Source organism: Natator depressus, chromosome 17, assembly GCF_965152275.1.
Source record: "Natator depressus isolate rNatDep1 chromosome 17, rNatDep2.hap1, whole genome shotgun sequence".
Classification (NCBI taxonomy): Eukaryota; Metazoa; Chordata; order Testudines; family Cheloniidae; genus Natator; species Natator depressus.
The window spans coordinates 17,908,281-17,931,213 of NC_134250.1; the positions used below are offsets into that span (position 1 = coordinate 17,908,281).

General features: G+C 44.4%; 1 protein-coding gene across 3 annotated transcripts in view; it reads left to right on the plus strand.

Moving 5' to 3' along the window:
* Nucleotides 1-9,374: 9,374 nt before the first annotated feature.
* COL26A1 (collagen type XXVI alpha 1 chain) overlaps nucleotides 9,375-22,933 on the plus strand; it is a 222,162-nt gene continuing 208,603 nt past the window's right edge. For all 3 annotated transcript variants that reach the window (XM_074974580.1, XM_074974582.1, XM_074974581.1), the window contains exon 1: nucleotides 9,375-9,550. In XM_074974580.1, coding sequence (XP_074830681.1) covers nucleotides 9,399-9,550 — 152 coding nt within the window. In that variant the 5' untranslated portion in view covers nucleotides 9,375-9,398. The remainder of the gene's footprint in view (nucleotides 9,551-22,933) is intronic.

Sequence of the window (22,933 nt, forward strand, 5' to 3'; positions counted from 1 at the left end):
CCAGCCACTTCTGGGAGCGGCGTGGGGCCATGACAGGCAGGCAGCCTGCCTGAGTACCCCGCTGCGCTGCGGAACTTTTAGCGGCCTGGAGATCACAAGGGGGCAAAGGAGGCCAGACAGAAATGATAGTCACAGTCCAGACAGAAATGTTAGATGGGCCAGATCTGGCCCGCAGGCCGTATTTTGGCCACCCCTGTTCTGGATACTGACCCATTGTGTAAGCTGTGTTTGAGAGCAGGGTGGGGATTAACTGAACAGTAATCAAGGTGGTACTAACACACGTGTATACGTAATTTGGGAAATACCTGGCTCCAGTTGTGTTATAATAGGTGTAGTACTTAATACCTCCAATGACTCTTGCTGTATTTGGTACCTCAATTGTCATTTTATCGCTTCCATGTATTATCTGGATAGTGTTAAAGAAAGGGAGGTTTAGAAGCTGGAAGCTGGAGAGCCAGATAATGAGATATGATGCGCTCAGCATTATACAGGGATTAGTTAAATGCTTGCTCTACAAAGGGTCAATGCAGTAAAATGCATATCTAGAAAAATATTCTTTTAAAAAAATCTCCAAAGTTTTCAGCCTCATGCATGGCTGTAGTGAAAAAACGGAACAGGATGCTGGGTTGCATTACTTGTAGGAACAGAATATAAATCAAATGCGGTGGTATTGTTATTCCATAAGACACTGGTGAGCTCTCATTCAGAGTACTGTGTATGGGACCAACCCCTGTGTCTTAGAGGGTTACAGTTGCACTTGAGGGGATAAAGCAGAGAGAATGAGAATAATACCAGGTCTTTCAGCTGTAAGTTATGAAGCTAGACTGGGGAGATTTGGCATATTCTTGTTTGAAATGAGATCTTGCTGTGACTCAGCCAGTGGTTTTAGAAGAATGAAGAGGATTAATCAGGATGAATCAAATTGATTCAGACGAAGGCCACGAAAACAAGAGAGCTTAATTTGAAAATTAGGAGCATGGGAAAGGAGGTGGAGGGAGAAGCTCTGGCTAAACGGTTTCAAAATCCATATGGAATAAGTTACCGAAAGGGTCCTCTGAATGAAGGAGCACAAATGTCTCAGGCCGCAGCTAGATAGAATTGCCCAGGGAACGGGAGCATGATATTTGACTAGCGGCTGGCTGTGTTTGTCAAGAACACACACGAATGCTCATAGCCACTGTGTGGGGGATGGAGGCTGGGTGTTTGATAGAAGGAGATGGAGAGAAAATGGGGATGGCTGGAGCTAGGACATATGGTGGAAGGAAGATAGGCTCATCTATGTGGGATTGGGGTCTGTTGTAGGAAAGGCCCAGCTGGCAAAGGGGTGGAGCTGTGGGAGGAAACCAGCCTTCAGGGAAGACAGGAAGGGATGTTAGGGACTGAGGGGAGGAAGGAGGGAAAGAGCCTGTGAGTGGGTAAAGGAGTTCGGTGCTGTAGTTTTTGAGGGACAGGTCTCCATACTTTCCTCAGTCAAATCCCTGCTCAACAACAACAACAAAACTACTTTTGCAAGGCCCACAAAGAGAAAACTCTGATGATTAAAACTGGGTCTTTCAAGGAGCCTACAGGAGTTAGGCACTCAACTCCCAAATGGATTTGCATGCCAAATTCCCTTTGACAGTCCCAGCCTAATGCATTATCTATGGTATTTCCTTAAGATTTTCTAGGGCACTTTCTCTTATTTGTACATCTTCTAGACCGGCCATGCCTTGGAGAGTTTACAAGTTTCATGTTTGTGCCTTGCACAACACTAACCACATGGTCAGAACTTCACAACTAAATAATAATATTATTTAATGAATAACTGATGACAGGGCATGTGGTTCTTATCTGGGATATATAATAAGGCGTAAAGCCAAAGGCCAAATACATTGGCACTAGAGAATTCAGATTATTTCTAATTGCTGCACTCTGGAAAAAGTTATCCCATTTGGAAAATGGTATACATGATTCTTTGCGTGGTACAAAAATACGAAGAAGTCATGTCAATTCCACTGCACACCGATATTGTCCTAAAAATCACATGGGTTGGCTGTTAACAAACATCCCATTGATCTTTTGTGCCAACCAGTATTCCATTTGCTGAATTATGCTTCGGAATGAATCTTGTCCAGTTTTTTACCTTTACTACTGGTACTTTTTGAAGTGAAAATGGCTGAGAACATAAAAATTGGATGGCAACAGATGGCAAATCCATGCTTGTAGATGTTTCCTTTGCTTCACATTGACTCAATAGACATTTGAGGCTTCAAAGTATCAGAGGGGTAGCCGTGCTAGTTTGTATCCACAAAAACAATGATGAGGCCGGTGGCACCTTAAAGACTAACAGATTTATTTGGGCATAAGCTTTCGTGGGTAAAAAACCCCACTTCTTCAGATGCATGGAGTGAAAATTACAGATACAGGCATAAATATACTGGCACATAAAGAGAAGGGAGTTACTTTACAAGTGGAGAACCAGTGTTGACAAGGCCAATTCAGTCAGGATGGATGTGGTCCACTCCCAATAATTGATGAGGGGGTGTCAATATCAAGCGAGGGAAAATTGCTTTTGTAGTGAGCCAGCCACTCCTAGTCCCTATTCAAGCCCAAATTAATGGTGTTAAGTTTGCAAATGAATTGTAGCTCTGCAGTTTCTCTTTAAAATCTGTTATTGAATGTCCAGGGAGATTGAAGTGTTCTCCTACTAGCTTTTGTAAGTTACCATTCCTGATGTCTGATTTGTGTCCATTTATTCTTTTACGTAGAGACTGTCTGTCTGGTTTTTTACCCATGAAAGCTTATGCCCAAATAAATCTGTTAGTCTTTAAGGTGCCACCGGACTCCTCGTTGTTTTTGTAGGCTTCAAAGTGACACAAGGACAGAGTGACAATCCTGTTAGAAAGGTTGTTCAGATAGAAGGCCTGACGTGAAACTCCTCATTCAAGCAGAACTCCCCTCTGAGATCAATAAGAGTTTTGCCTGAGTAATGACTTCAGGATCAAGCCCACAACATGCTATGTACAGTAAGAGTAGCAGGAAATAACATCCTACACTAAGTGCACTGTAATAACCCTGGTAATCTTGCAGCTTAATTTACCATAGAGATCTGCCTAAGATCTTATTGCTACCAAACCTTTGTCTATCTACTTTAACTGTCAGATGGTACTTGAGTGGACCATTTATGTCATTTAATGATATTATCTGTGTTCCATGCTGGAAGGGCTTTATTCCAAGCATTTTCGTTTTTAGATTGGCTTCTTATCTGACTCCTTTCTAACTTCAAAAGGACGCTTCATAATTCTAAATCTCCATAAGGTTTTACCAAATGAAGCAAGGCTGTTTTTTGCTTTGCTTTCTTTCTAGTGTCTACATGGAAAAACTCACTGACGTGATCCAAGGAGCAGTCGCTATAAAGCTTATCCACAATGCTTTCCATGGTCTCCAGCGAAATTCAGCTGTCCCGCAAGTAGTTAGTGACTTTTACAATCATAGGAAGGATAGAAAACATCTGTGTGTAACTCCTGAAATTCTGGGGCCAGATTCTGCTCTCACAGCATTGTAAATGAGAAATAACTCCACTGAAGTCAATGGACTTGGAGGGGACAATGAGTTCAGAATCTGGCCTTTTCTTCCATTCTGTTCTTGCTGTTCTTCACTCAGTCCTCTGTACTACTATTTTTTCCAGTACGCAACACCCTCCTCTTCTCGAACAGAGGTAGTTAAATATTTCCAAAAAATATATGTAGCCGTGGTTGCATAAGCATATGTTTCATCTATATGTTTAATACTCTTTTCAAAAATGTGTAGCATTATCTCTTGTAATATAGTGTGTCTGGTTTGTAAGAACAGGGCTGTTCATATTTCAGGGCTTCTCTCCTCGTAGTTAATCTCCCTGATAAAGTGAATGAATTATATTTTTGTTGGCTGTCTTCGTTGCCTCCATCACTGTGTTTCCAATTTATCAACATAGTTTTGAGAAATTGTTAGGATATGTAACACTCGTAAGCACCATGGGGAGAAAAAATATTCATTTATTACTGCTATTGCATGTGATTACATTACGCATATCCAAAGGACTAAACATTAAATGTCATATTTAATTCTCCCCATACAGTAGATATTACTCTTTCTCCTTCTTTCCAAAAACATCCTGGAAGCTAATTCTTCAGTCTCATCTTAGATCATCCACACAGCAAAGAGGGCAAGTATGATTTAAAGATTAGTGCGAGAATAATAGGAGTCAGGCCATCCAAGTTCTTCTCTTCGTTCTGCCTCTAACTCTTGGAATTTCAGGAAAATGATTGTGGTGTCAGAGCGGGGAAGGGGGACACTAAGGAAGGAAACTTGGTGACCTTGGGAAAGTCACTTGACTTCTCTGTCTCAGTTTCTCAATCTGTAAAATGGAGATAATACTAGCTTACTGCAGAGGACTAATGTCATAATTTGCTAGACTCCCACCTTCTGGAATGCTTATCATGGCACAGCAAGGAGAGGGGATATCCTAAGGTCCTGTACTAAGACCAAGATCATGAACGATAATATATTAAACACTGAAGAGTCAATGAAGACTGAGGTGGCCAAATATGCAGATGACAAAAAATTGTTTAGTATAGTAAAGACTAGAAAATTGTGAGGAACTTCACAGGTATCTAACAAAGCCAGATGAGTGGGCAACACAATGGCAGATGAAATTCAGTGTTGACAATGCACATTGGAAGGAACGATATGAACTATTTATCCACATCACTAATGTCTGACTACTTGGAAAAGAGACCTGAGTTTATTTGTGACTAGTGGAATGAAAACACCTACTCATTGTGTAGTGCTGATGTGAAAAAGACAAGGCAAATGTTAGGATGTATAAACAATGGAATATAAAATAATGAGACGATCATTCCATTATATAAAGCAGTAAAACACCTCCACCCTGAATACTGTGTTGTTTGATTTGGGATGACTAGAACTGTCTATAGCTGGTAAATGTCTATAGCTGGTATAAATGAAAGGACAGTCAGGCCCTGGGAACTTCAAATTCAAGAGCTGTCAATCTGGTATCTTTCATGAACAGTAAAGCCAGTTTTTTAAAATGGTTGTTAATTTGTTTCTAGCAATCTAAATAGTTTACCTGTGGCCAATACACCTCTTTTATCAAAACATAAACTTCCAAAGCCACCTTGGGGACTTGCTCATTCATGGAGAGAGTTAATTATGGCAGCCATGAGTAATGTATGGTGATTCTGATGGGTTGCAAAAAACAATCCTGCCCATGTATCCACCATTAAGCTAATGTTCCCAAGTTTAGTTCTCTGGGCAGCATTGTTTCAATTGATCATAAGAAATTCAGTAGTAGATGCTAAGCAGATACTGACTTCAGTCTGCAGTAAGATTTATTGACCTGAATAAATACTAACCAAATCAATACGAAAGTCTGTATGTAATACATTTTTAAGGTCAGAAGGGACCATGATGATCTAGTCTTTACCCAGTGATTCCTGCATCAAGCCCATAACTTCTGGTTGAACTAGAGCAGACTTTTTAGAAAAAACAACCAGTCTTGAATTTAAAAGATTTCAAGTGACAGACTATACAACCTCCCGAGGTAAATTACTCCAATGTTTAATTCAGTGTTAAAAACATATGCTTTATTTGTAGTCTGAATTTGTCCAATTTCAGTTTCCAGCCATTGGATATTTACCTTCAGGTATAAAGAATCTTAATGTTAATGAGCGGGAATTATGCAATATAGCAGTACACTATTATAAGAAAGTTTAGTAAGGTAACACAGCAAGTAAACTTATTTTAAAAGAATGGGAACACAGAAATTGCCACACCAGATGAGACCAGTGATCTTTCTAGTTCAGTATCCTGTCTGACAGTGGCTGGTATCACATACTTCAAACAAGGGTGGCTGGATTCCTGTAGTGGACAACTATGGAACAATTTACCCATAAGAGAAGAAAAGGAGTACTTGTGGCACCTTAGAGACTAACCAATTTATTTGAGCATAAGCTTTCGTGCGCTACAGCTCACTTCATCGGATGCGTACTGTGGAAAATACAGAAGATGTTTTTATACACACAGACCATGAAAAAATGGGTGTTTATCACTACAAAAGGTTTTCTCTCCCCCCACCCCACTCTCCTGCTGGTAATAGCTTATCTAAAGTGATCACTCTCCTTACAATGTGTATGATAATCAAGGTGGGCCATTTCCAGCACAAATCCAGGTTTCCCCGCCCAAACCCACTCTCCTGTTGGTAATAGCTTATCTAAAGTGATCACTCTCCTTACAATGTGTATGGCCATTTCCAGCACAAATATGGGGGGGGGGAGAAAACCTGGATTTGTGCTGGAAATGGCCCACCTTGATTATCATACACATTGTAAGGAGAGTGATCACTTTAGATAAGCTATTACCAACAGGAGAGTGGGGTGGGGGGAGAGAAAACCTTTTGTAGTGATAAACACCCATTTTTTCATGGTCTGTGTGTATAAAAACATCTTCTGTATTTTCCACAGTATGCATCCGATGAAGTGAGCTGTAGCTCACGAAAACTTATGCTCAAATAAATTGGTTAGTCTCTAAGGTGCCACAAATACTCCTTTTCTTTTTGCGAACACAGACTAACATGGCTGTTACTCTGAAACCCATAATAGAAGTTTCTTCCTAATTGCGGAGAGACAAGGCAGGGGAGGTAATATATTTTATTGGAGCCACAACTATCTGGTGAAAGAGACGAGCTTTCGAGCTCCAGAGTGTTCATCTTCTCTCAGTCCTGGTCCTGAAAGGAAACCTGCACAACACCTTTAAAAGATGAGCCTGGGAGCTTAAGTATAACTCGGCTAGACACCAGAAATCATGGACCCTGGTTTTAGGTCTCTCATTACAACAATCTGTAACCCACTAACTCTCCTTTGTCCTATGACTGCAGAGGTGGCAATAGCCCACTTCATTTTCTTGCAACATGTGTTAACTCCTTATGCTTAACAATCTCTTCCACCTTGTTTTTCGCTGTCATGTTCTGAGTACCTTTCCCAGACCTAAAGAAGAGCCCTGTGGACTTTGAAAGCTTGTCTCTCTCACCAACAGAATTTGGTCCAATAAAAGATATTATCTCACCTACCTCATAACTCTCACCTCCTGAGACCAACAGGGGTACAACAACATTCCTAATTCCATGCAGTTAGTGGCTGGTTTATGACCTGAAACATTAGTTTATAACTTGGGTGGTTGTGCTGCTGAGTTCATGCGGGCATTGAGAGGGGAAAATAATCTCTAATATACATCCACAGAAATGCTGAAGTCATTGGGACGCTTGGTGTAAGCATTATGCTCTATTCATAAACATTTGCAGCATTTGACTTTGGCTGTACGGTTTTCGGGACAGAGACCTCTTGTTCAGGTCTACACAAATAATAAATACTCAGAAGAGATGCTATTTACTACCAGATTCTTAGTCTGAACACAAAGGCCTGTTCCACTGTGCTACCACTGAGGTAGATTTCAACAGGCAATATTTTGAGGTTTTTCTTCAAACAGTGGAAGGAAGTTTATTGAGACTCGCATTTAACAGTCTTGCCAATGTGCAATAAAATTGCAGGGTGTTTGATCAGAAGCACATAGAAGATCAGGGTTAGAAGAGACCTCAGGAGGTCATCTAGGCCAACCCCCTGCTCAAAGCAGGACCAATCCCCAATTTTTGTCCCAGATCCCTAAATGGCCCCCTCAAGGATTGAACTCACAACCCTGGGTGTAGCAGGCCAATGCTCAAACCACTGAGCTATCCCTCCACACCCACAATCATGAAGGGGGTTCACAAAAATCTCTATTATAAACAGGAAAGGACTGTAGAGAAGAAACTTTCCAAGTTTCTCAGTAGTGCTTCCCTACCCCAAAACACAAAAGACAGGCGAGGTACAAATGAGCATATCCACCTGAAAAAAGTCACAGGCGGCCATTAATCACACAGTTATTTGAAGCGTGGATGGAAGGGGTCAGACACCCTGGGGCCGTGGCACCTGAGCCACTGAAACCGAGATAGCAGATCTGGATAAAAGCTGGGTTCTCCAAAGCTCTCCAATCTTGCGGCCTACAGGGAGATCAAGTTAAACTACTCCAACTCAGTGCTTCTATATCCTGGGAAATTTCCCCAAATCTGGGAATTTTTAACGGCATGTGCCCTGCAGTTTCCCAATTTGCCCTGCAATTTCCCAGTCACGATATAGAAGCACTGCTCCAACTTCACCTAAAAAGCCCAGGTCCCAAGGCATCCTAGTACAACGGTGCTGCAAAAACCTCATTTGATCCCCTGCCTCTGAGAAGTTCCTTGTACCATGATTCATTGGGATTTGGATTATCCTGTTGTGAAGGAGGAAAATAATTTGTGTGTGTGTGGGGTGGGGTGGGGGGGGGTGTTGCAATTCAGAAATTAGCTGGATCGAGCAGGGTACGGATACCAAATCAGAGATCTTGCAGTTTCCTTGGATCGGGGTGTGCTTAGGGGTCCTGACCGCTCTGGAGGAATATTAGAAGCAACACTTTTCTGTACTCTGAGGGCACAAGCTGGGTTTGCAGCTAAAACTTGGCAGGATCCAGGTTCAGAATCAGAGAGATTTGTTAGTTTTTGCTGTGCTGGGGAAATTTAGAGTCCAGATTATTAAAGTACAGGACTGGCTACCTTATTCTTCGCTCAAACAGAAGTTTGGACTAAGGATTGTGACCACACATTGTTGGGATCAAGGTACCAGATCCAGAATTTTGTGCTTTGGGGGGTGTGTGTGTGTGTGCGTGCCCCTACACTTGTTCTCTGTTTAAGCATCAGAATTTGGGTAGTTGGGGCCACAAATGAGCCGGATCTGGGTTTTTGTGATACTGTTGCCAGGGGGGTGGGGTGGGGGAAGTTTTTTTTGGGGGGACGAACAGGGACAGCTAGGCTTGTTCTCCGTTTAGGCAGTGCAAATTTGAGGGGTTGGCTGGGTCCAAAAATAATCCGGCTCTGGCCGGGTCCAGGTGGATCCGTCTGTTCTCCCTTTCCCTTGCAAGGCTCAGTGCCACAGTGATCCTCAGCACGTGGGCGCGCGTTCAGCCCGGCAGCCGCCTCTGGCGAGGGACGCGCCGGAGCCGCGGGGGTCTCTGGCCACGTCCTCCAAGGGTTAATGGCGAAACCCCACGCCCCCTTTGACGGAACTGCACCAACCTCACCAAATTTGAAAAGGCTGCCGCCAGGGCTTAGCTCGCAGAGAGGACTTGACTTCCCTTTAAAAGCCAGGAGCAGCAGCTCGCCGGCGGTGCCCTGCGGGGAGCTCCTGCCCCTAGAACCTCAAATTCTCACGCGTCCCCCCCCACCCCGGCTAGTCGCATGTCACTGTGACCCCCCCCCCCCCGTCCGCCTCTCGGTTGTATCTGTAGCCGCAGAGATGAACCTGGCTCTCTTCCTGCCCTGGTGGGGCTGTTTCCTTGGATGTACCCTAGGGACCGGTTTCCTCTACCCGTTCCCAGCCTCCACGCTGCAGCACAGCTACCCCGAGCCCAGCGCAGGATCCGCGGGCAGCGGCTTCGCCAGCCGCCGGTGAGTAAATGCGCCCGGCCGCCTCCAGCGGCGGGCCCGGGGGCCTTCGCCTCGTCCCGCCCTGAGCCGCGGGGCTGGAGCAATGGCCACGTCCACCGGGGTCGCCGTAAGGCGGCCCCCTTATCTCTCTCCGTGAAACGTGAGTCCCCGTTGAATGGAAACTTTCTCCGGTGACGGCACCCGCCCCCGTGGGGAAGCACCGACTTCTGTAACGCTCAAGTGTCCCCTTGACCTCTGTGGCTGGGGGTTATCTCCCGCTGGGCATCTAAAAAACGCGGCTTTTGGTGTCTCCCCAGCAAGCTGATGCATTGGAAGTAGAGAGTAGAAACTCCTGTGTTAAAGAGCCTTTCTGTCCCCCCCCCCGCAGCCCCCCCGGACTAGCCAGTAGGAGGCAGCCCATCCCAGAGGGAGCCCACGAGGTGCTTCTCCTACTCGCCGGAGACCCGAGAAGCTGAGCATTTAGTTGATCTGATCAACATCATTCAACATGTACCAGAAAAGCCAAGTTCTTGTTAAAATCAGCCCTGCTCAACCGCCCCAAGAGACCAGGTTTAAATGGCCAAGGAAAACAGGAGATTCTTTAGGGCGACTAAGTGAGCTGTAGCTCACCAAAGCTTATGCTCAAATAAATTAGTTGGTCTCTAAGGTGCCACAAGTCCTCCTTTTCTTTTGACTCATCCTGTCCTGCAAAAGCGCATGGTGCATGTTTATGCACCCTAAGAAACGTCATACCTGTTAGAATCAATTAGTCTTTGTTTAGGAAGCCCTAATTAAACTGAGGACTTGGGCACCGTAAATAAGACCCTCAAACCAGGCGTTGAGGAATTCTGAATGAAAACATAACCCCCAAAGGGTTTGGAACCACAGTCTTCTGATATCCCCAGACTGTGTCCACTAGGCTCCACGGATCAGTAGCTTTAAAAATGACTGAAATGTAACATGTTATGCCAGTAGAGGGAACCATTATAGTCCTGGGTTGTTCAGCTCAACAAAGAAAAACCCTAATTACAGATTTTATACAAGGGCTATAGCGTTCAAAGGGGAACCAGTCTCCAGGTAAAGCAAAACAAACCCTGAAACAGTTTCACATGAATTTAATGTAAATCACCGTTAATTTATTACGTCTTGCTGCTTTAACAGAGAAAACAGTTTAGATTTGTGTCCCCCTCCCCCTTTCTCCCTAAGCTTCTCTAGAAGTAAAACAGCTGTTCAAATGAATGAGTAGCTCTGTACAGTAACACAAAGTGGCTTAGGAGGCTTTCAAAAGTATCTTGATTTAAATCACTTTTTAAAATTCAGTATTGTATCTGTTAACCCCTTAAAATCAGAGCATGAGTGGTAAACATTCAGCATTTGTAAACCCTGCTTTTCTCTTTGCTGTGCCAGTGCAAATCCCGAGTGCGGATGAGTTAACACTAGTGTAAAAAGGAGCTCATACCCATGTCGTTTATCCTGGCTTTAAAGCAGGGTAGGCTGCAGCAGTGTGTCTATATTATAGGCTTGGATCAGTGCCCCCACCCCCAAAAGCATTGACACACATGACTGTAAGCATGACAGGGCAGGGAACATGTCTTACTCTGTGTTTGTAAATGTAAAATACAGGACTAACATAATATAAAATTATGGAACTAATGTAAGAGACATGTTTCTCCATGACATGACTCTCTTCTATCCTAGGACCAACACAACTGCAACTACACTGAATAGAATTAATATAACCTTATTAAGAAACGTTTATGTGGAACTGTTCCAGAAATGGCATATTCATCCAATGGGAAATTTTGACCCTTCAGAACTAGTTCCTGTTGGAAAGTGGGACAGCGAGTCACAGTATCGAACCGTTTCATGCATTAAAAAGTTTCAAATCTGAAACGGTTAATTCATTTTGATTACAAAAAAAAGGTGTGGGTGTTTTACATTTTTGAAATTAGACTTCTCATTTAGCATCTCCCTTTGGAAAATAACTCTCTGGTTGAAATCGACATTGTACTATGGAAAGCATCTGCTCTGACAAAACTACTTTTTCCATTGGGAAAAATTTCGATGATCTCTAATGTTGGGATTGTTTTGGGAGACTTGTTTCTTAATGTGAAATTTAGGTTGGGATAGCTGTGGTCTAATGGATCAACATGTTGTGGGGACTTGTGATGTAGGTTCCGTTCCTGACTTGTCAACCCATCTATCTGGGTTTTTATAGTGTCTCCACTGCTGTGGTGTCTGAGACCCTTGAGTCATTCAGCAGTTGGGGTCTCTACTAAGACTGCTACATTTGTGGTGATATGTTTGTAGTCTGAATGCATGGCTGCTCAGGGACTGGAGTATAGCCCCCAAGAGCCCGGTGCTGAGCTACTGCAGATCCCAGGCACTGCATCTCTCCAGAGATGGCAAATGTCCATCATGTGGCAAGAGCTGTTGGTCACAAACTACTTGGTTTATACTCAAACAGGAAACCAAGCAGTAAAAGGGATCTTTAGCTTATTGCCAAGCCATTGAGCCCTCCTGCACTAGTTTCCTGTATCAGTACAACATGGCAACTTTAGCCTTCCACTGACTTTTGTATTCCGTGCTGGGGCTTTATGTGGAAGATGACTAAAATGGTCTAACAAATTTAACTGCAAGAGCATGGAGATGTAGGAATGGCATTGGAATTCCAGACACTGTTTTTTCCTTTTGTTGTTCCACTAAATCATGTTCATTTAGGAAAACTCCTACTGTCTTGGCTTTCTAATTGTTTGATGAATAACTTCCTTCCATGTACATTTCATTCTCCTGCACTAAGGAAAAGGCGTTGGAGCAGCAGAAACACGTATGGGTGGGGGAAGGAGATGGGGCACTCCGCTTTTCTTAACTAAAATAGGCCTGTCTTGCCTTTTCAATCACTTTATTTGTTTTTGTTTTTCTGAAAACCTGCATTTGTTGATATTTGTAGGCTTCAAATGTAACAAATGGCATTAGAGATTTAAAAACAGCAATGATAAGAGTAGTGCTAAGCCACTAGAACATAGCCTAAAATAAAGAACAGTACAATATTAAATAATGTGACTGATGCATTGCTCCAGGATTATATGTGTGCAAACTTGCATGGGAGAAAAGAGATTTAGGTTCCAATTCGACAGCCATTCAAACATTTGTCCAAGTCTATCCATCTTCAGTAAAGCACTCAGGCATGTACTTAATATTCTGTTCATTTGGGCCTTGCTAGGGCAAAGGAAAAGATAAAAGATGTCTCTTTGGGTCAAACTAGCCTCTCAGAATAGGCAAAGGAAGGGCATCTTAAGTGAGTATGGTTTATTAGTTGGCTGTGGGTTTTAGTGGTTAGAGTAGAACACTGGGTTCTGGGATTCCTGGGTTCTAGTCCTAGCTCTAGACCTATTGTGTGTCTTGGTAAAGACACTTCACTCTTTTTGTTCCTCAGTTTCCCCATCTGTCAAATAGCCCTTACCTCATGCAAAGGGTGTTGTGACAATTCAGGGACTTCCTCTTGAGAGGTGATGAAATCCCCCAACTCTCATTTTTAGGTGAGTGGATGGCACTTAGAGCCTTGTCCGCTCAGGCTTGATGTTTGGGTTGAGCTTCTGGGATAAAGGTGCTAGGCCGTGTGTATCTGGATTGTATGAAGCGTCTAACAATCAATACAGCACTAAATTTTACAATACCTAAAGCTAGCAACCTAGGCCTAGTTATCTCTAAAATCTCAGTTCCTGCTTATTAGATCAGATTTATCTTTTACTACAAATTTACACAATGCCTTGCACAGTGGAGCCATCATCTGATGTAGGGCCTTTAGGTGCAACTATAAAATGAAGATGATGGTTGTGGGTGGTTGTATTACCATAACACCTAAGAGCAGCAGTAAAAACACTGCCCCCAGAGCCAGATATAGGGGGCAGGCGACCTCCTGGAGTGCTGGACTTGCAGATCCTAGCATGCAAATTTATCCTCTTATATGGCAGACAAATTGTGCATTGAAATCATGAAGAGGGCTACAAATGCAATAAAAATAAGGTATTCAAAAGTTTAACACATAGAAGGAGGGGGGGCCTTGCCTGGGGCACCATTTGGTCTAGCTCTCCAGGTCACAACTTATGAAATTGAATAATGTACTTGAGAAGTTCTGGTTTGATTGGTATTACATTTTTTTTCTACTATTAAAATGAATATACACATAGAAGCAAAGGAATAGAACTAGATGAAGGTGTAACTTGTGCAGTGATTTAGGGCTGAATATCTGAAAGCGGCCACTGATATTTAGGTGCCTAATGTGAAACACTTTTTGAGCCTACTTTTCAGAGGTGTCGAGCTTCCTCCAGCTTTAGAAACGAAGGGAAACAATTATTTTCCTTCAAGAAGGACTTTTCTGCAGAGGCCCACAGGAGGGATGGTGTTGAGGCATCTATCGAAGGCAGCTGTGTGATGTTCGGGATAGGAGGATCTCTTTTCCATGTCCCCAGGGTCAGCATTAGACTTGCTGGGGCATAGGGCAGAAACTAAGGAACCGGAGCCCAATCATATAACAGCTTTGCAGGCCTCCTGTGACATGGGGCCTCAGGCAATTGCCCTGCTTGCTATCCGCTAATGCCAGCCCTGCACGTCCCATAAACTATTCAGTGAAACCACGGGGCATTAGTTGAAAAGGTTTGGGAAGCTCAGTTTGAATATCCTAACAGCCAGCTTTCAAAACTCCTAGTGTTCCACCATCACAGCAAACTCTTTGAGGGAGAGATGAGCACTCTATAGGCTGAGCACTACTCTTACCAGCTATAGACTGCAGCCGGTACGTGCATTCTGAGAGAGCTCTAGGCATGACTCCGTCTTGCTGGGGGCAAAGGAATAGAGCTGAATAACTACCCCCTTTTTTAATGTTAGTGTAAAGTACCCTGGGGCTACTCCATGCTATCATATGGAAATGTATACATTCAGTTCTAATCTTGGCTATGCACAGTCAGGGCTCCAGTGTGTGTCTAACCCATGCGTAGCTTCTCCTGCCTCTGTGAAACTGGGTTGAGACGTTATTTCTTTGCTTCTCTACAGAGCTAGCCTTTCGTCAGGCTGTCCAAGCACATCACATACATTAATAGACTGACTCTTGCCTCATGGCTGTGAAGTAGGTGAGTAGTACTGGGCACGCATAGAGATTGCATAACCTTCCTTGTAACATGATCCGCTGGTGAGTCTGTGGCAGGGCCAGGATCTTCTGAGTCCCATTCTTGTACGCTTCAGCCCTTGAGCTGTTCTTTCACATGCAGGTATGGAAAGAGGAACCTTGGGCTTTGTGTCTCTTTCTGAATGGGGTATGTCACAATAAGGATACTATAGAAATGATGAGCCAATAATAAGAGGGAAACACAAATAACCAAGTGACAGGAGCAGCAGAATTAATAACTTTAGTGTAGGACATTATGATGTTTCGATAACCCTAAAATAGCTAATAAACACACATCTGTACAAAATAACGTGTCTCTGTTGCTGGTATGATATTTTCACCTGCTGTGTGGACATCTTTTGGGGACTGAATAGATAATATTGAAGTTCACTTGGTCCTGGGGTGTCTGTGATCGTTCATCCCTGGTCCAACTCCATGGCAGTCCATGTCATTACACCAGGAAGGAACTTGATTAATTGTTTCTTCTCTTGTGAAGAAACTGTGGGCTGGATTCTGTGAATGGGGAGAGGGAAGTATAAGAACAGGGCATACAGGATGTCTACAGGGCTGCTCCACACCAGGGGGGTGGTAGGTGATTGTCCACTCCAAGCATCTGGTTATCTGTGGGGTAGCACACTGGCTTTACTTCAGCTCGGGCAGTAGGAACTGACTCCCTTCTACTCACTTCATAAAATGGCTCCATGGAGTCTTATGTAAGCGGGGGAATAGTCCTTCTATTGTGGGGAACTTTCCTGGCTTCTGCACTACCCCGGTGAAGTGGGCTAGCGAAAGGATCTGAGTCCTCGCTCCCACTTCTTTTACCCAGTGGCCTCCCTGCCCGTGAGGACTCCCCTTCCACTCTCCTGTCTGGCAGAGTCCTCGTAACCCCAACAAGGCTGGGCCCAGGATTCCTGGGGGGCTCAACCCCCAACCCTGCTGTGGTCACCTAAGACAGGTGCTAGGGTGTCTCCACTCCGGGGTACTCTCTCTGCACTGGGCACTTCTCTGACCATTACATACAAGTTAAAGCAAATGCAAGTTATTTAATCAACAATTAATTTTAAAAAGAATAAGGAATAATGGGAAAGGTTAAAGGAAACACATCAACCCGCTCTGTGGCAGGGAACATCACAAACAGCGTCTCTGGAACATCAGGGCAGTTCACAGTCTGTTCCTTGCAAGTCCCAGGCCTCCTGCTCAGGCCCTGGCTGTGCTGTAGGGATGCTGTGGGTTGAACACTTGATCTGGTGGTGGCCACACGCTCTCAGGCTTTAAGTGGTAGGACCCTTCTTCCCAGTGTCGCCCCCGCCCTGTCGGGGTTATGATCCAAGCCTGGCCTGCAGAGCCTCATGGCTGAGGCGTCTCCCTGTGCTGGGCCCACGCCCAGGGTCCCCCTCGCTCTCCCCAGCTGCTCACCTCACCGAGCTCCAGACTGCTCCAGTCCCAGCTCCGTCACTCGGTCTCTGTGCTGCTGCTGCTCTGCCTCCAGCTCCCTGGGCTGCTTCTCTGGCCCCTCTGGCTCTGGTTGCTGCAGCTCTGCTCCCAGGACAGGCCTGCTCTGCAGGCTGCTTCTGTGACTCTGCTCCCAGCACTGACCTGCTCCCTGGGCTGCTTTTCTGGCCCCTCTGCCTCTGGTCACTGCAGCTCTGCTCCCAGGACAGGATCTGCTCTGCAGGCTGCTTCTGTGACTCTGCTCCCAGCACGGACCTGCTTCCTGGGCTGCTTTTCTGGCCCCTCTGCCTCTGGTCACTGCAGCTCTGCTCCCAGGGCAAGTCTGCTCTCTCTGGGCTATGCCTCTGCCTCTGGTCACTGCAGCTCTGCTCCCAGGGCAAGTCTGCTCTTTCTGGGCTGTGCCTCTGGCTTTGGGGCTGCAGCTCTGCTCCCAGGACAGGGTCTGCTCTCTCTGGGCTGCTTTTCTGGTCCTTCTGGATCTGGCCCAGCTCTGCTCCCCAGCTCAGCTTGGGCCCCTGCTTTCTCCTTAGCTCAGCCCCCACTCTGTCTGACCCAGGCAATTCCAGCTCACACAGAGGACGTGACGTCCCTGGCCTCCTGACTCCCTGATTAGCCTGCCCGCCCTGTCATTCAGGCTGACCTGGAGCATTGGCCTCTCCCCATTGTTCCTGGGGACTATCAGTCTCAGGGTCCTGGTTTCTCATAGACCCTTCCCCTTTTAGTACTGGGAGTTAGCCAACCAAAACACCCCCACTGAATGTTAGTAAGGGGGCAACAGTCCCCTTACACTTATTTAGATTCTGAGACTGGATGCTGAGCACCTTGGTGGCTGCTCTGTCTCTTCTTTACCTCCAGTCCTGTGTCTTGCATCGCTCTTGTGAGGTGCAGGGATGGAGTCATTAGGTCAGAGTGTGGCACAGGAACTTATATGCTGTCTTCAGCTCGTAGTACCAGCTGTTGCTGAGTACCTGCTCTGCTCCTCTCTGCCTCCTCCCAGTGAGTGCTGAGCACTCTTCAAGATTGTGCTCATATGTCTGTCCAAGGAGCTGGTGTTAGGGTTCTTCAGGTTGGTTGAATTGCTTTTCTTAATCATGAAAAAGGCTAATGATCAAGGCAGCTGCTTGTGGAAGCAGCTAACAATGTCATTTGCCCAAGGAGTCTGTTCTGGTGACATAATGTCTCTAAATTGGGTTTTCCATTGGTCTGGTGTCACATCGCTTGGTAGCCTGGTGAGATGTGGTGACCCTGAAACGAAGGGTAGAAGTTTGTCTTCGTTGCGTGCTATTCAGTCCTTATTAAACTCGGAGGTTTCTAACTCTTTCCTCTCATTGTTGTTCTAAATGCAGCAGGGTCGTGACCCTGACCCAGGTCAGTTTAGCTCTTCTGTGTGAAAATCCAAACTCCTTTTTTGAAGGTTAAGTTGGTGACAATGCTACTGGGTTCTACTTCTTGGGAGTAGATGTGTGATGGACTCCCAGCATGAATAATGCTCTATTGCTTGTGTGTCTCTTTGGGGAAGATGATTCCTTTCCTGTTTGGCATGGGTGGTCTTGACTTTTTTCAGTGCATTTCAGCTGCTGGGACTCTTGTTCAGTTTCCTCTGGAATCACTGTCCCCTTCCCTGCTCTCCAAGAGTTGTTCTGCTCTAGGTTTTTCTTTCGGCCAGTTGTCTTGGTTGCTTATGCTTGGCTTGGCTTCATTCAAGGTATAGTTTTGAGTCTTGGTCAGTTATTTTAATTTTAAGCTTAGATAGAGGAAAGCTAAAAATATGGTCTCCATATTAAGGTGGCTATGCAGGTGGCATGGTCTGGAGGACGGAGCTTGTGTTTGGATATTGGGCGCTCTTGAGTTCCAGCCACACCTCAGTCACTAACTTGCTGTGGGGGTTTTGGGAAAGTCACGTATAGGTTATTTTCAAAAGTCCTGCGCACCCACAGCTCCATTTCCAATGGGAGTGGCAGCAGCTCAGCTCCTCTGAACATGAGGCTGCTACCTTTTTGATCTCTCTCCTCCCCCTCCCCTCCCCCCCCACGAAGGTCCTTGGGCAATGATCAAGTGATCTGTTCATGTGGCACATAAGACCTGATTCTGATCTCATTTACACTATTGTAAATTGAGGTAAACCAGTGTGAGATCAGAATTGGCATCTGAGGCCGGAATTTTCAGAAGGGCTCTACACTCACAACTGGGGCCAGATTTTTTAAAACAACTTGGCACAGTAGTTCTGATCTCTTGAAAATCTTCCCCTTTAAAGAATGTTTGGCACGCAACAACATTGGCGAGCTCTTGTCACTCAGTACTGCATATCTCTGGGCAAACGTTACTTAGTTGGCGGTCACTGCGGCTTCCTTGAGGGAATTTTTACACTGTTGTTGTTTTTAACGAATTTAAGGCTGACACTGCAGGGACTCTGTGAACTGAGCTGTCAGCTTGTCTGACACTGACAATATAGGGGGAAAACTTGATATACTTATGCTTCACAGTTTCAACATGGAAAACCCCACTAAACTAAAAAAATAAAAAGATCTTCTACGCTTTCCACAGTATGCATCCGATGAAGTGAGCTGTAGCTCACGAAAGCTTATGCTCAAATAAATTGGTTAGTCTCTAGGGTGCCACAAGTACTCCTTTTCTTCCCACTAAACTAGACACTAATGAGGAGGGAGTTAAATTCCTTGGTTAACCTAATCTCGGTATTTTGTTTTAACATGCAGTACTTCTAAAGTCTAAGAACAGAGGTGAGCCCTGGCACCTATAGGCTTGGCAGTTCTTCGCCCCGGACCTCTGGGCTGGCTGCATCCATTATGAAAGTAAAAAAATAGCTTGAGCTCTGGCCCCAGCACCTTTTTCATTACAAATGAAGTGCTGTCTAAGAGGCATTGTGACAATGCCTAGTTGGCCAAATTGCCGTGGCTTTTGAGAATGGCAGAGGAGTTTGGATCTTCACACAGAAGAGCTAAACTGACCTGGGCCTTTTTGCCATTTATCCAGTCAACAAGGTGGCCAATGAGACTTATTTTTTTCCGCCCACCTAGAGGATAATGGGCTCCCATAAATATCTAACACAGTGGCTGTCACAGAAGTCTGGGAATCAGGATTTCCCCTCTGTCTTGGTTACCCCATATGTAAAATTGGAATCCTTCACTCTAGGCATGGCTATGAGAGTGAATTCATTCAGGTGTGGTAAGATTGTTGGCTGGAAGCCACTAGGCCCTAAAAGGGTAAGTGTGTGTGTGTGTGTGTGTGTATATATATATATATATATATATATACACACACACCCACCCCCTCCCACACACCCTTTATAAATATAAAATTCTATGCTAAATTAATATATTAAATTATTTCTAGTATAGATGTCAACATACTCCTTGTTTCCTTTCCTGCAACTGTGCCTGGCAAACTGGAGGACTTGTGGGGGAACCCTCTTTTTCTTTCCCCCCCAGTCTCTTGATGTGGCTTATATTGTGGGAGTTACTTTCTACCTGACCTATGCACAGAAGGCTTCAGTTAGTAGGTCAAGCAGAGAGATCCAGCAGAGAAAGAGGAGAAGAATCAGGAGGTGCTGACTGGGAAGGACTCTGGCTGGAGTGATCCAGGGAAGAGGATGGCACAGTGGAATTTCTCCCAGCTATGGAAGCGGTACAGAAGCATGTGAACCAGTGTGAGTTGTGGCAATCCTTCTGAAGTCTATCATGCACCTGGGAAGCCTCTGTGTGTTACATGCTGATGGAAGCTGACTCTTGGCAGGAGAGTGCTGAGTGAAAGCGTATCACCTTTGCATTAAAATGTGCCACAAAATGATAGGCAGTCCTGCATTGGCTGCTTTTGTTGAATCTGGAATAGATGAGAATTAGTTTTGGTATGTGGAGCCATGTGAAGTCAAACATATTTTTGCAAAGTTCCCTTGTGTTGTAACATGTTGGGGGGGAAAATGAGCACACATGGGGCAATTTGGTCTGGCAGGATCTTACAGTACTTGGCCCAGTGCTGCTGTAAATTAACATAACCTGCAACAAAATATATTCTCACTGTAGCATATTGCAGTATGTGGCATGGCATTGGAGCCAATCAGGTTAATCTGAATTGTCACACTGTCTTGTGGGCTCATGTTACTGTAAACCACTAATATATATCACAAAGAGTACTTTTCTATAACTAAGTGCAAATCCCTTAGACTTGTAACCCTACAGATATATTTTTGAATGACTATACAGCACATGCTGAAATAATAGAACTCTGCTTTGCCAATCAGCAAAAATATTTTGGTTCTGTTAGTGTAATTAAAAAGCCTGCTAAAATCTCTTCTGAAGATCTGCAAGGGGCAGGCCTGTTGGAAGCTGTCACAAAAACTACAGCAACGTATCTATTTGCTTGGGTAAAGCCCTCTGCAACAATCGAAGACTCTATAATTACATCTGTGAGCTCATTCCAGGTGGTTACTGGCATCTGTGAGGCTTTCAAAGCAGCTCCTAGATCAGCCAACTTATATGGTCAGAAGTTTGATTTCCAGCTTAAAGGGAGACAGACCAGTCCTCGCTTACAGACAGCCCCCCAACCTGAAGCAAATACTCTCCAGCAACCACACACCACAACAAGAAAAACACTAACCCAGGAACCTATCCTTGCAACAAAGCCCGATGCCAACACTGTCCACGTACTTATTCAAGTGATACCGTCATAGGTCCTCATCACATTAGTAACGCCATCAGGGGCTCGTTCACCTGCACATCTACTAATGTGATATGTGCCAGCAATGCCCCTCTGCCATGTACGTTGGCCAAACCGGACAGTCTCTATGCAAAAGAATAAATGGACACAAATCTGACATCAGTAATCATAACATTCAAAAACCGGTAGGAGAACACTTCAACCTCTCTGGCTGCTCAGTAAAAGACTTAAGGGTGGCAATTCTGCAACAGAAAAGCTTCAAAAACAGACTCCAGCGAGAAACTGCTGAGCTTGAATTAATATGCAAACTGGATACCATTAACTTGGGCTTGAATAGAGACTGGGAGTGGCTGGGTCATTACACATACTGAATCTATTTCCCCATGTTAAGTATCCTCACACCTTCTTGTCAACTGTCTAAATGGGCCATCTTGATTATCACTACAAAAGTTTTTTTTCCTCCTGCTAATAATAGCTCATCTTAATTAGCCTCCTACAGTTTATATGGCAACTTCCACCTTCTCTGTATATGTATATGTATAATCTTCTTACTACGTGTTCCATTCTAGGTATCCAATGAAGTGGGCTGTAACCCACAAAAGCTTACGCTCAAATAAATGTTAGTCTCTAAGGTGCCACAAGTCCTCCTGTTCTTTTTGCGGATACAGACTAACATGGCTGCTACTCTGAAACCTGTGGAAGAGCTGACTTTCATAATGGGAAGGTGGAAATGCTGTAGTAAAAGAACTTGGATACTTCCTAACTTCTGTCTAAATGAGCTGAAAGCAACCAGAAGTCAAGCTGCTTGGTACCAAACGCTTCTGCTAACTTGTGGATTAGGCCAGCCTGAGAATTTGATGTCTTTAATTTAGTGCACTTTGGTTTATGTCTTTGCTCTGCATCTGAGTTTTCATCCTGTGGGCTCAGGAGCCAAAATTCACTTTGTGGGGGCATTTACATCAGCTGTGCTGTACCTGATGTTGGAAATTAAACACTAGCATTTGGTTTGAATTCCATGTTCCCCCACATTGTTTGAGGCTAGTACTAACAGAGAGCCACAGGAACTGATTATGTTAAAAGAAAGAGAAACCTCTTTCAGCCTGCACCTGTTCTCAGATTTTGTTTGGCAAAGCTTTATTCTATTATGCTTCTACGTATGGGGTCTGCACTATATGATGGGGGGTGGGGAAGAGAAATATCCTATTTAAATTCATCCCATTTGTTATAGCATAGGCTGTGTTACAGCCTATCGCAACCACTAATTTATGTTCAGTGCTAATATTACTGAGTGACAAATACTAACTCGGGTGTTCTACAATTTCAGTTGGGTATAGCAGGCTGACTCTTTTCCTTTCCTAAACTGCTTGTCGTATTGCTTTGAGCTGTTAAACGGCTGCTCTGTTTGCCATAAAGGTGGCTGCATTTTGCTTCACTCACTACTGATAGATATATTCCATGCAAAAAACAACCCCCAAAAACCTACAGGAAAAGACTATTAAGGTTTTAAAGTGAAGTATTCAAAAATCAGCAAACAGCACAGCTAAGCTTTCATGTTCAACCTTATCTCTGGCCTTCTGCAGCAGTCTTTAACACGATAGCATATTATTTCAGAAGGGCCCTGGCTCATTCAGCATGGTGAGTGGATCATGCACAGTAAACGAGGCAAGGGTGTGACATTTTAAAAACCTATGGCAAGGCGAAGTGAGGAAGGGTGCACAAATTAAAATGACTACTTGGCAATCAACGTTAAAATCAAAACTAATTTATTAAATATATTTTTAAAATTCTGTTCTCGCTGTTAAATGAGTGCCCTCATCTTCTTCACTGTACACGGTCAAGGCTATTCACTGAAGACCGAATTCTGATTTCAGATTCATCAGTGTGAACTTGGAATAAATCCACGGACTTGAATGGATTTATTCTAGATTTACAACAGGTGCAGTTGCAAATAGTATTTGGCCCAGAATGAGACATGGATCTCTCCCTACCTCTTTCAGTGTACGTTGTGTCCAGCCAGCCCACAGACTGAGGTGGCCTTCTGTGGCAATAATGGTATATGATCATACAGCTGCACTGAGAGGCAGAGTTGAGCGTTGTCTCTGCAGCCTTTACTTTGA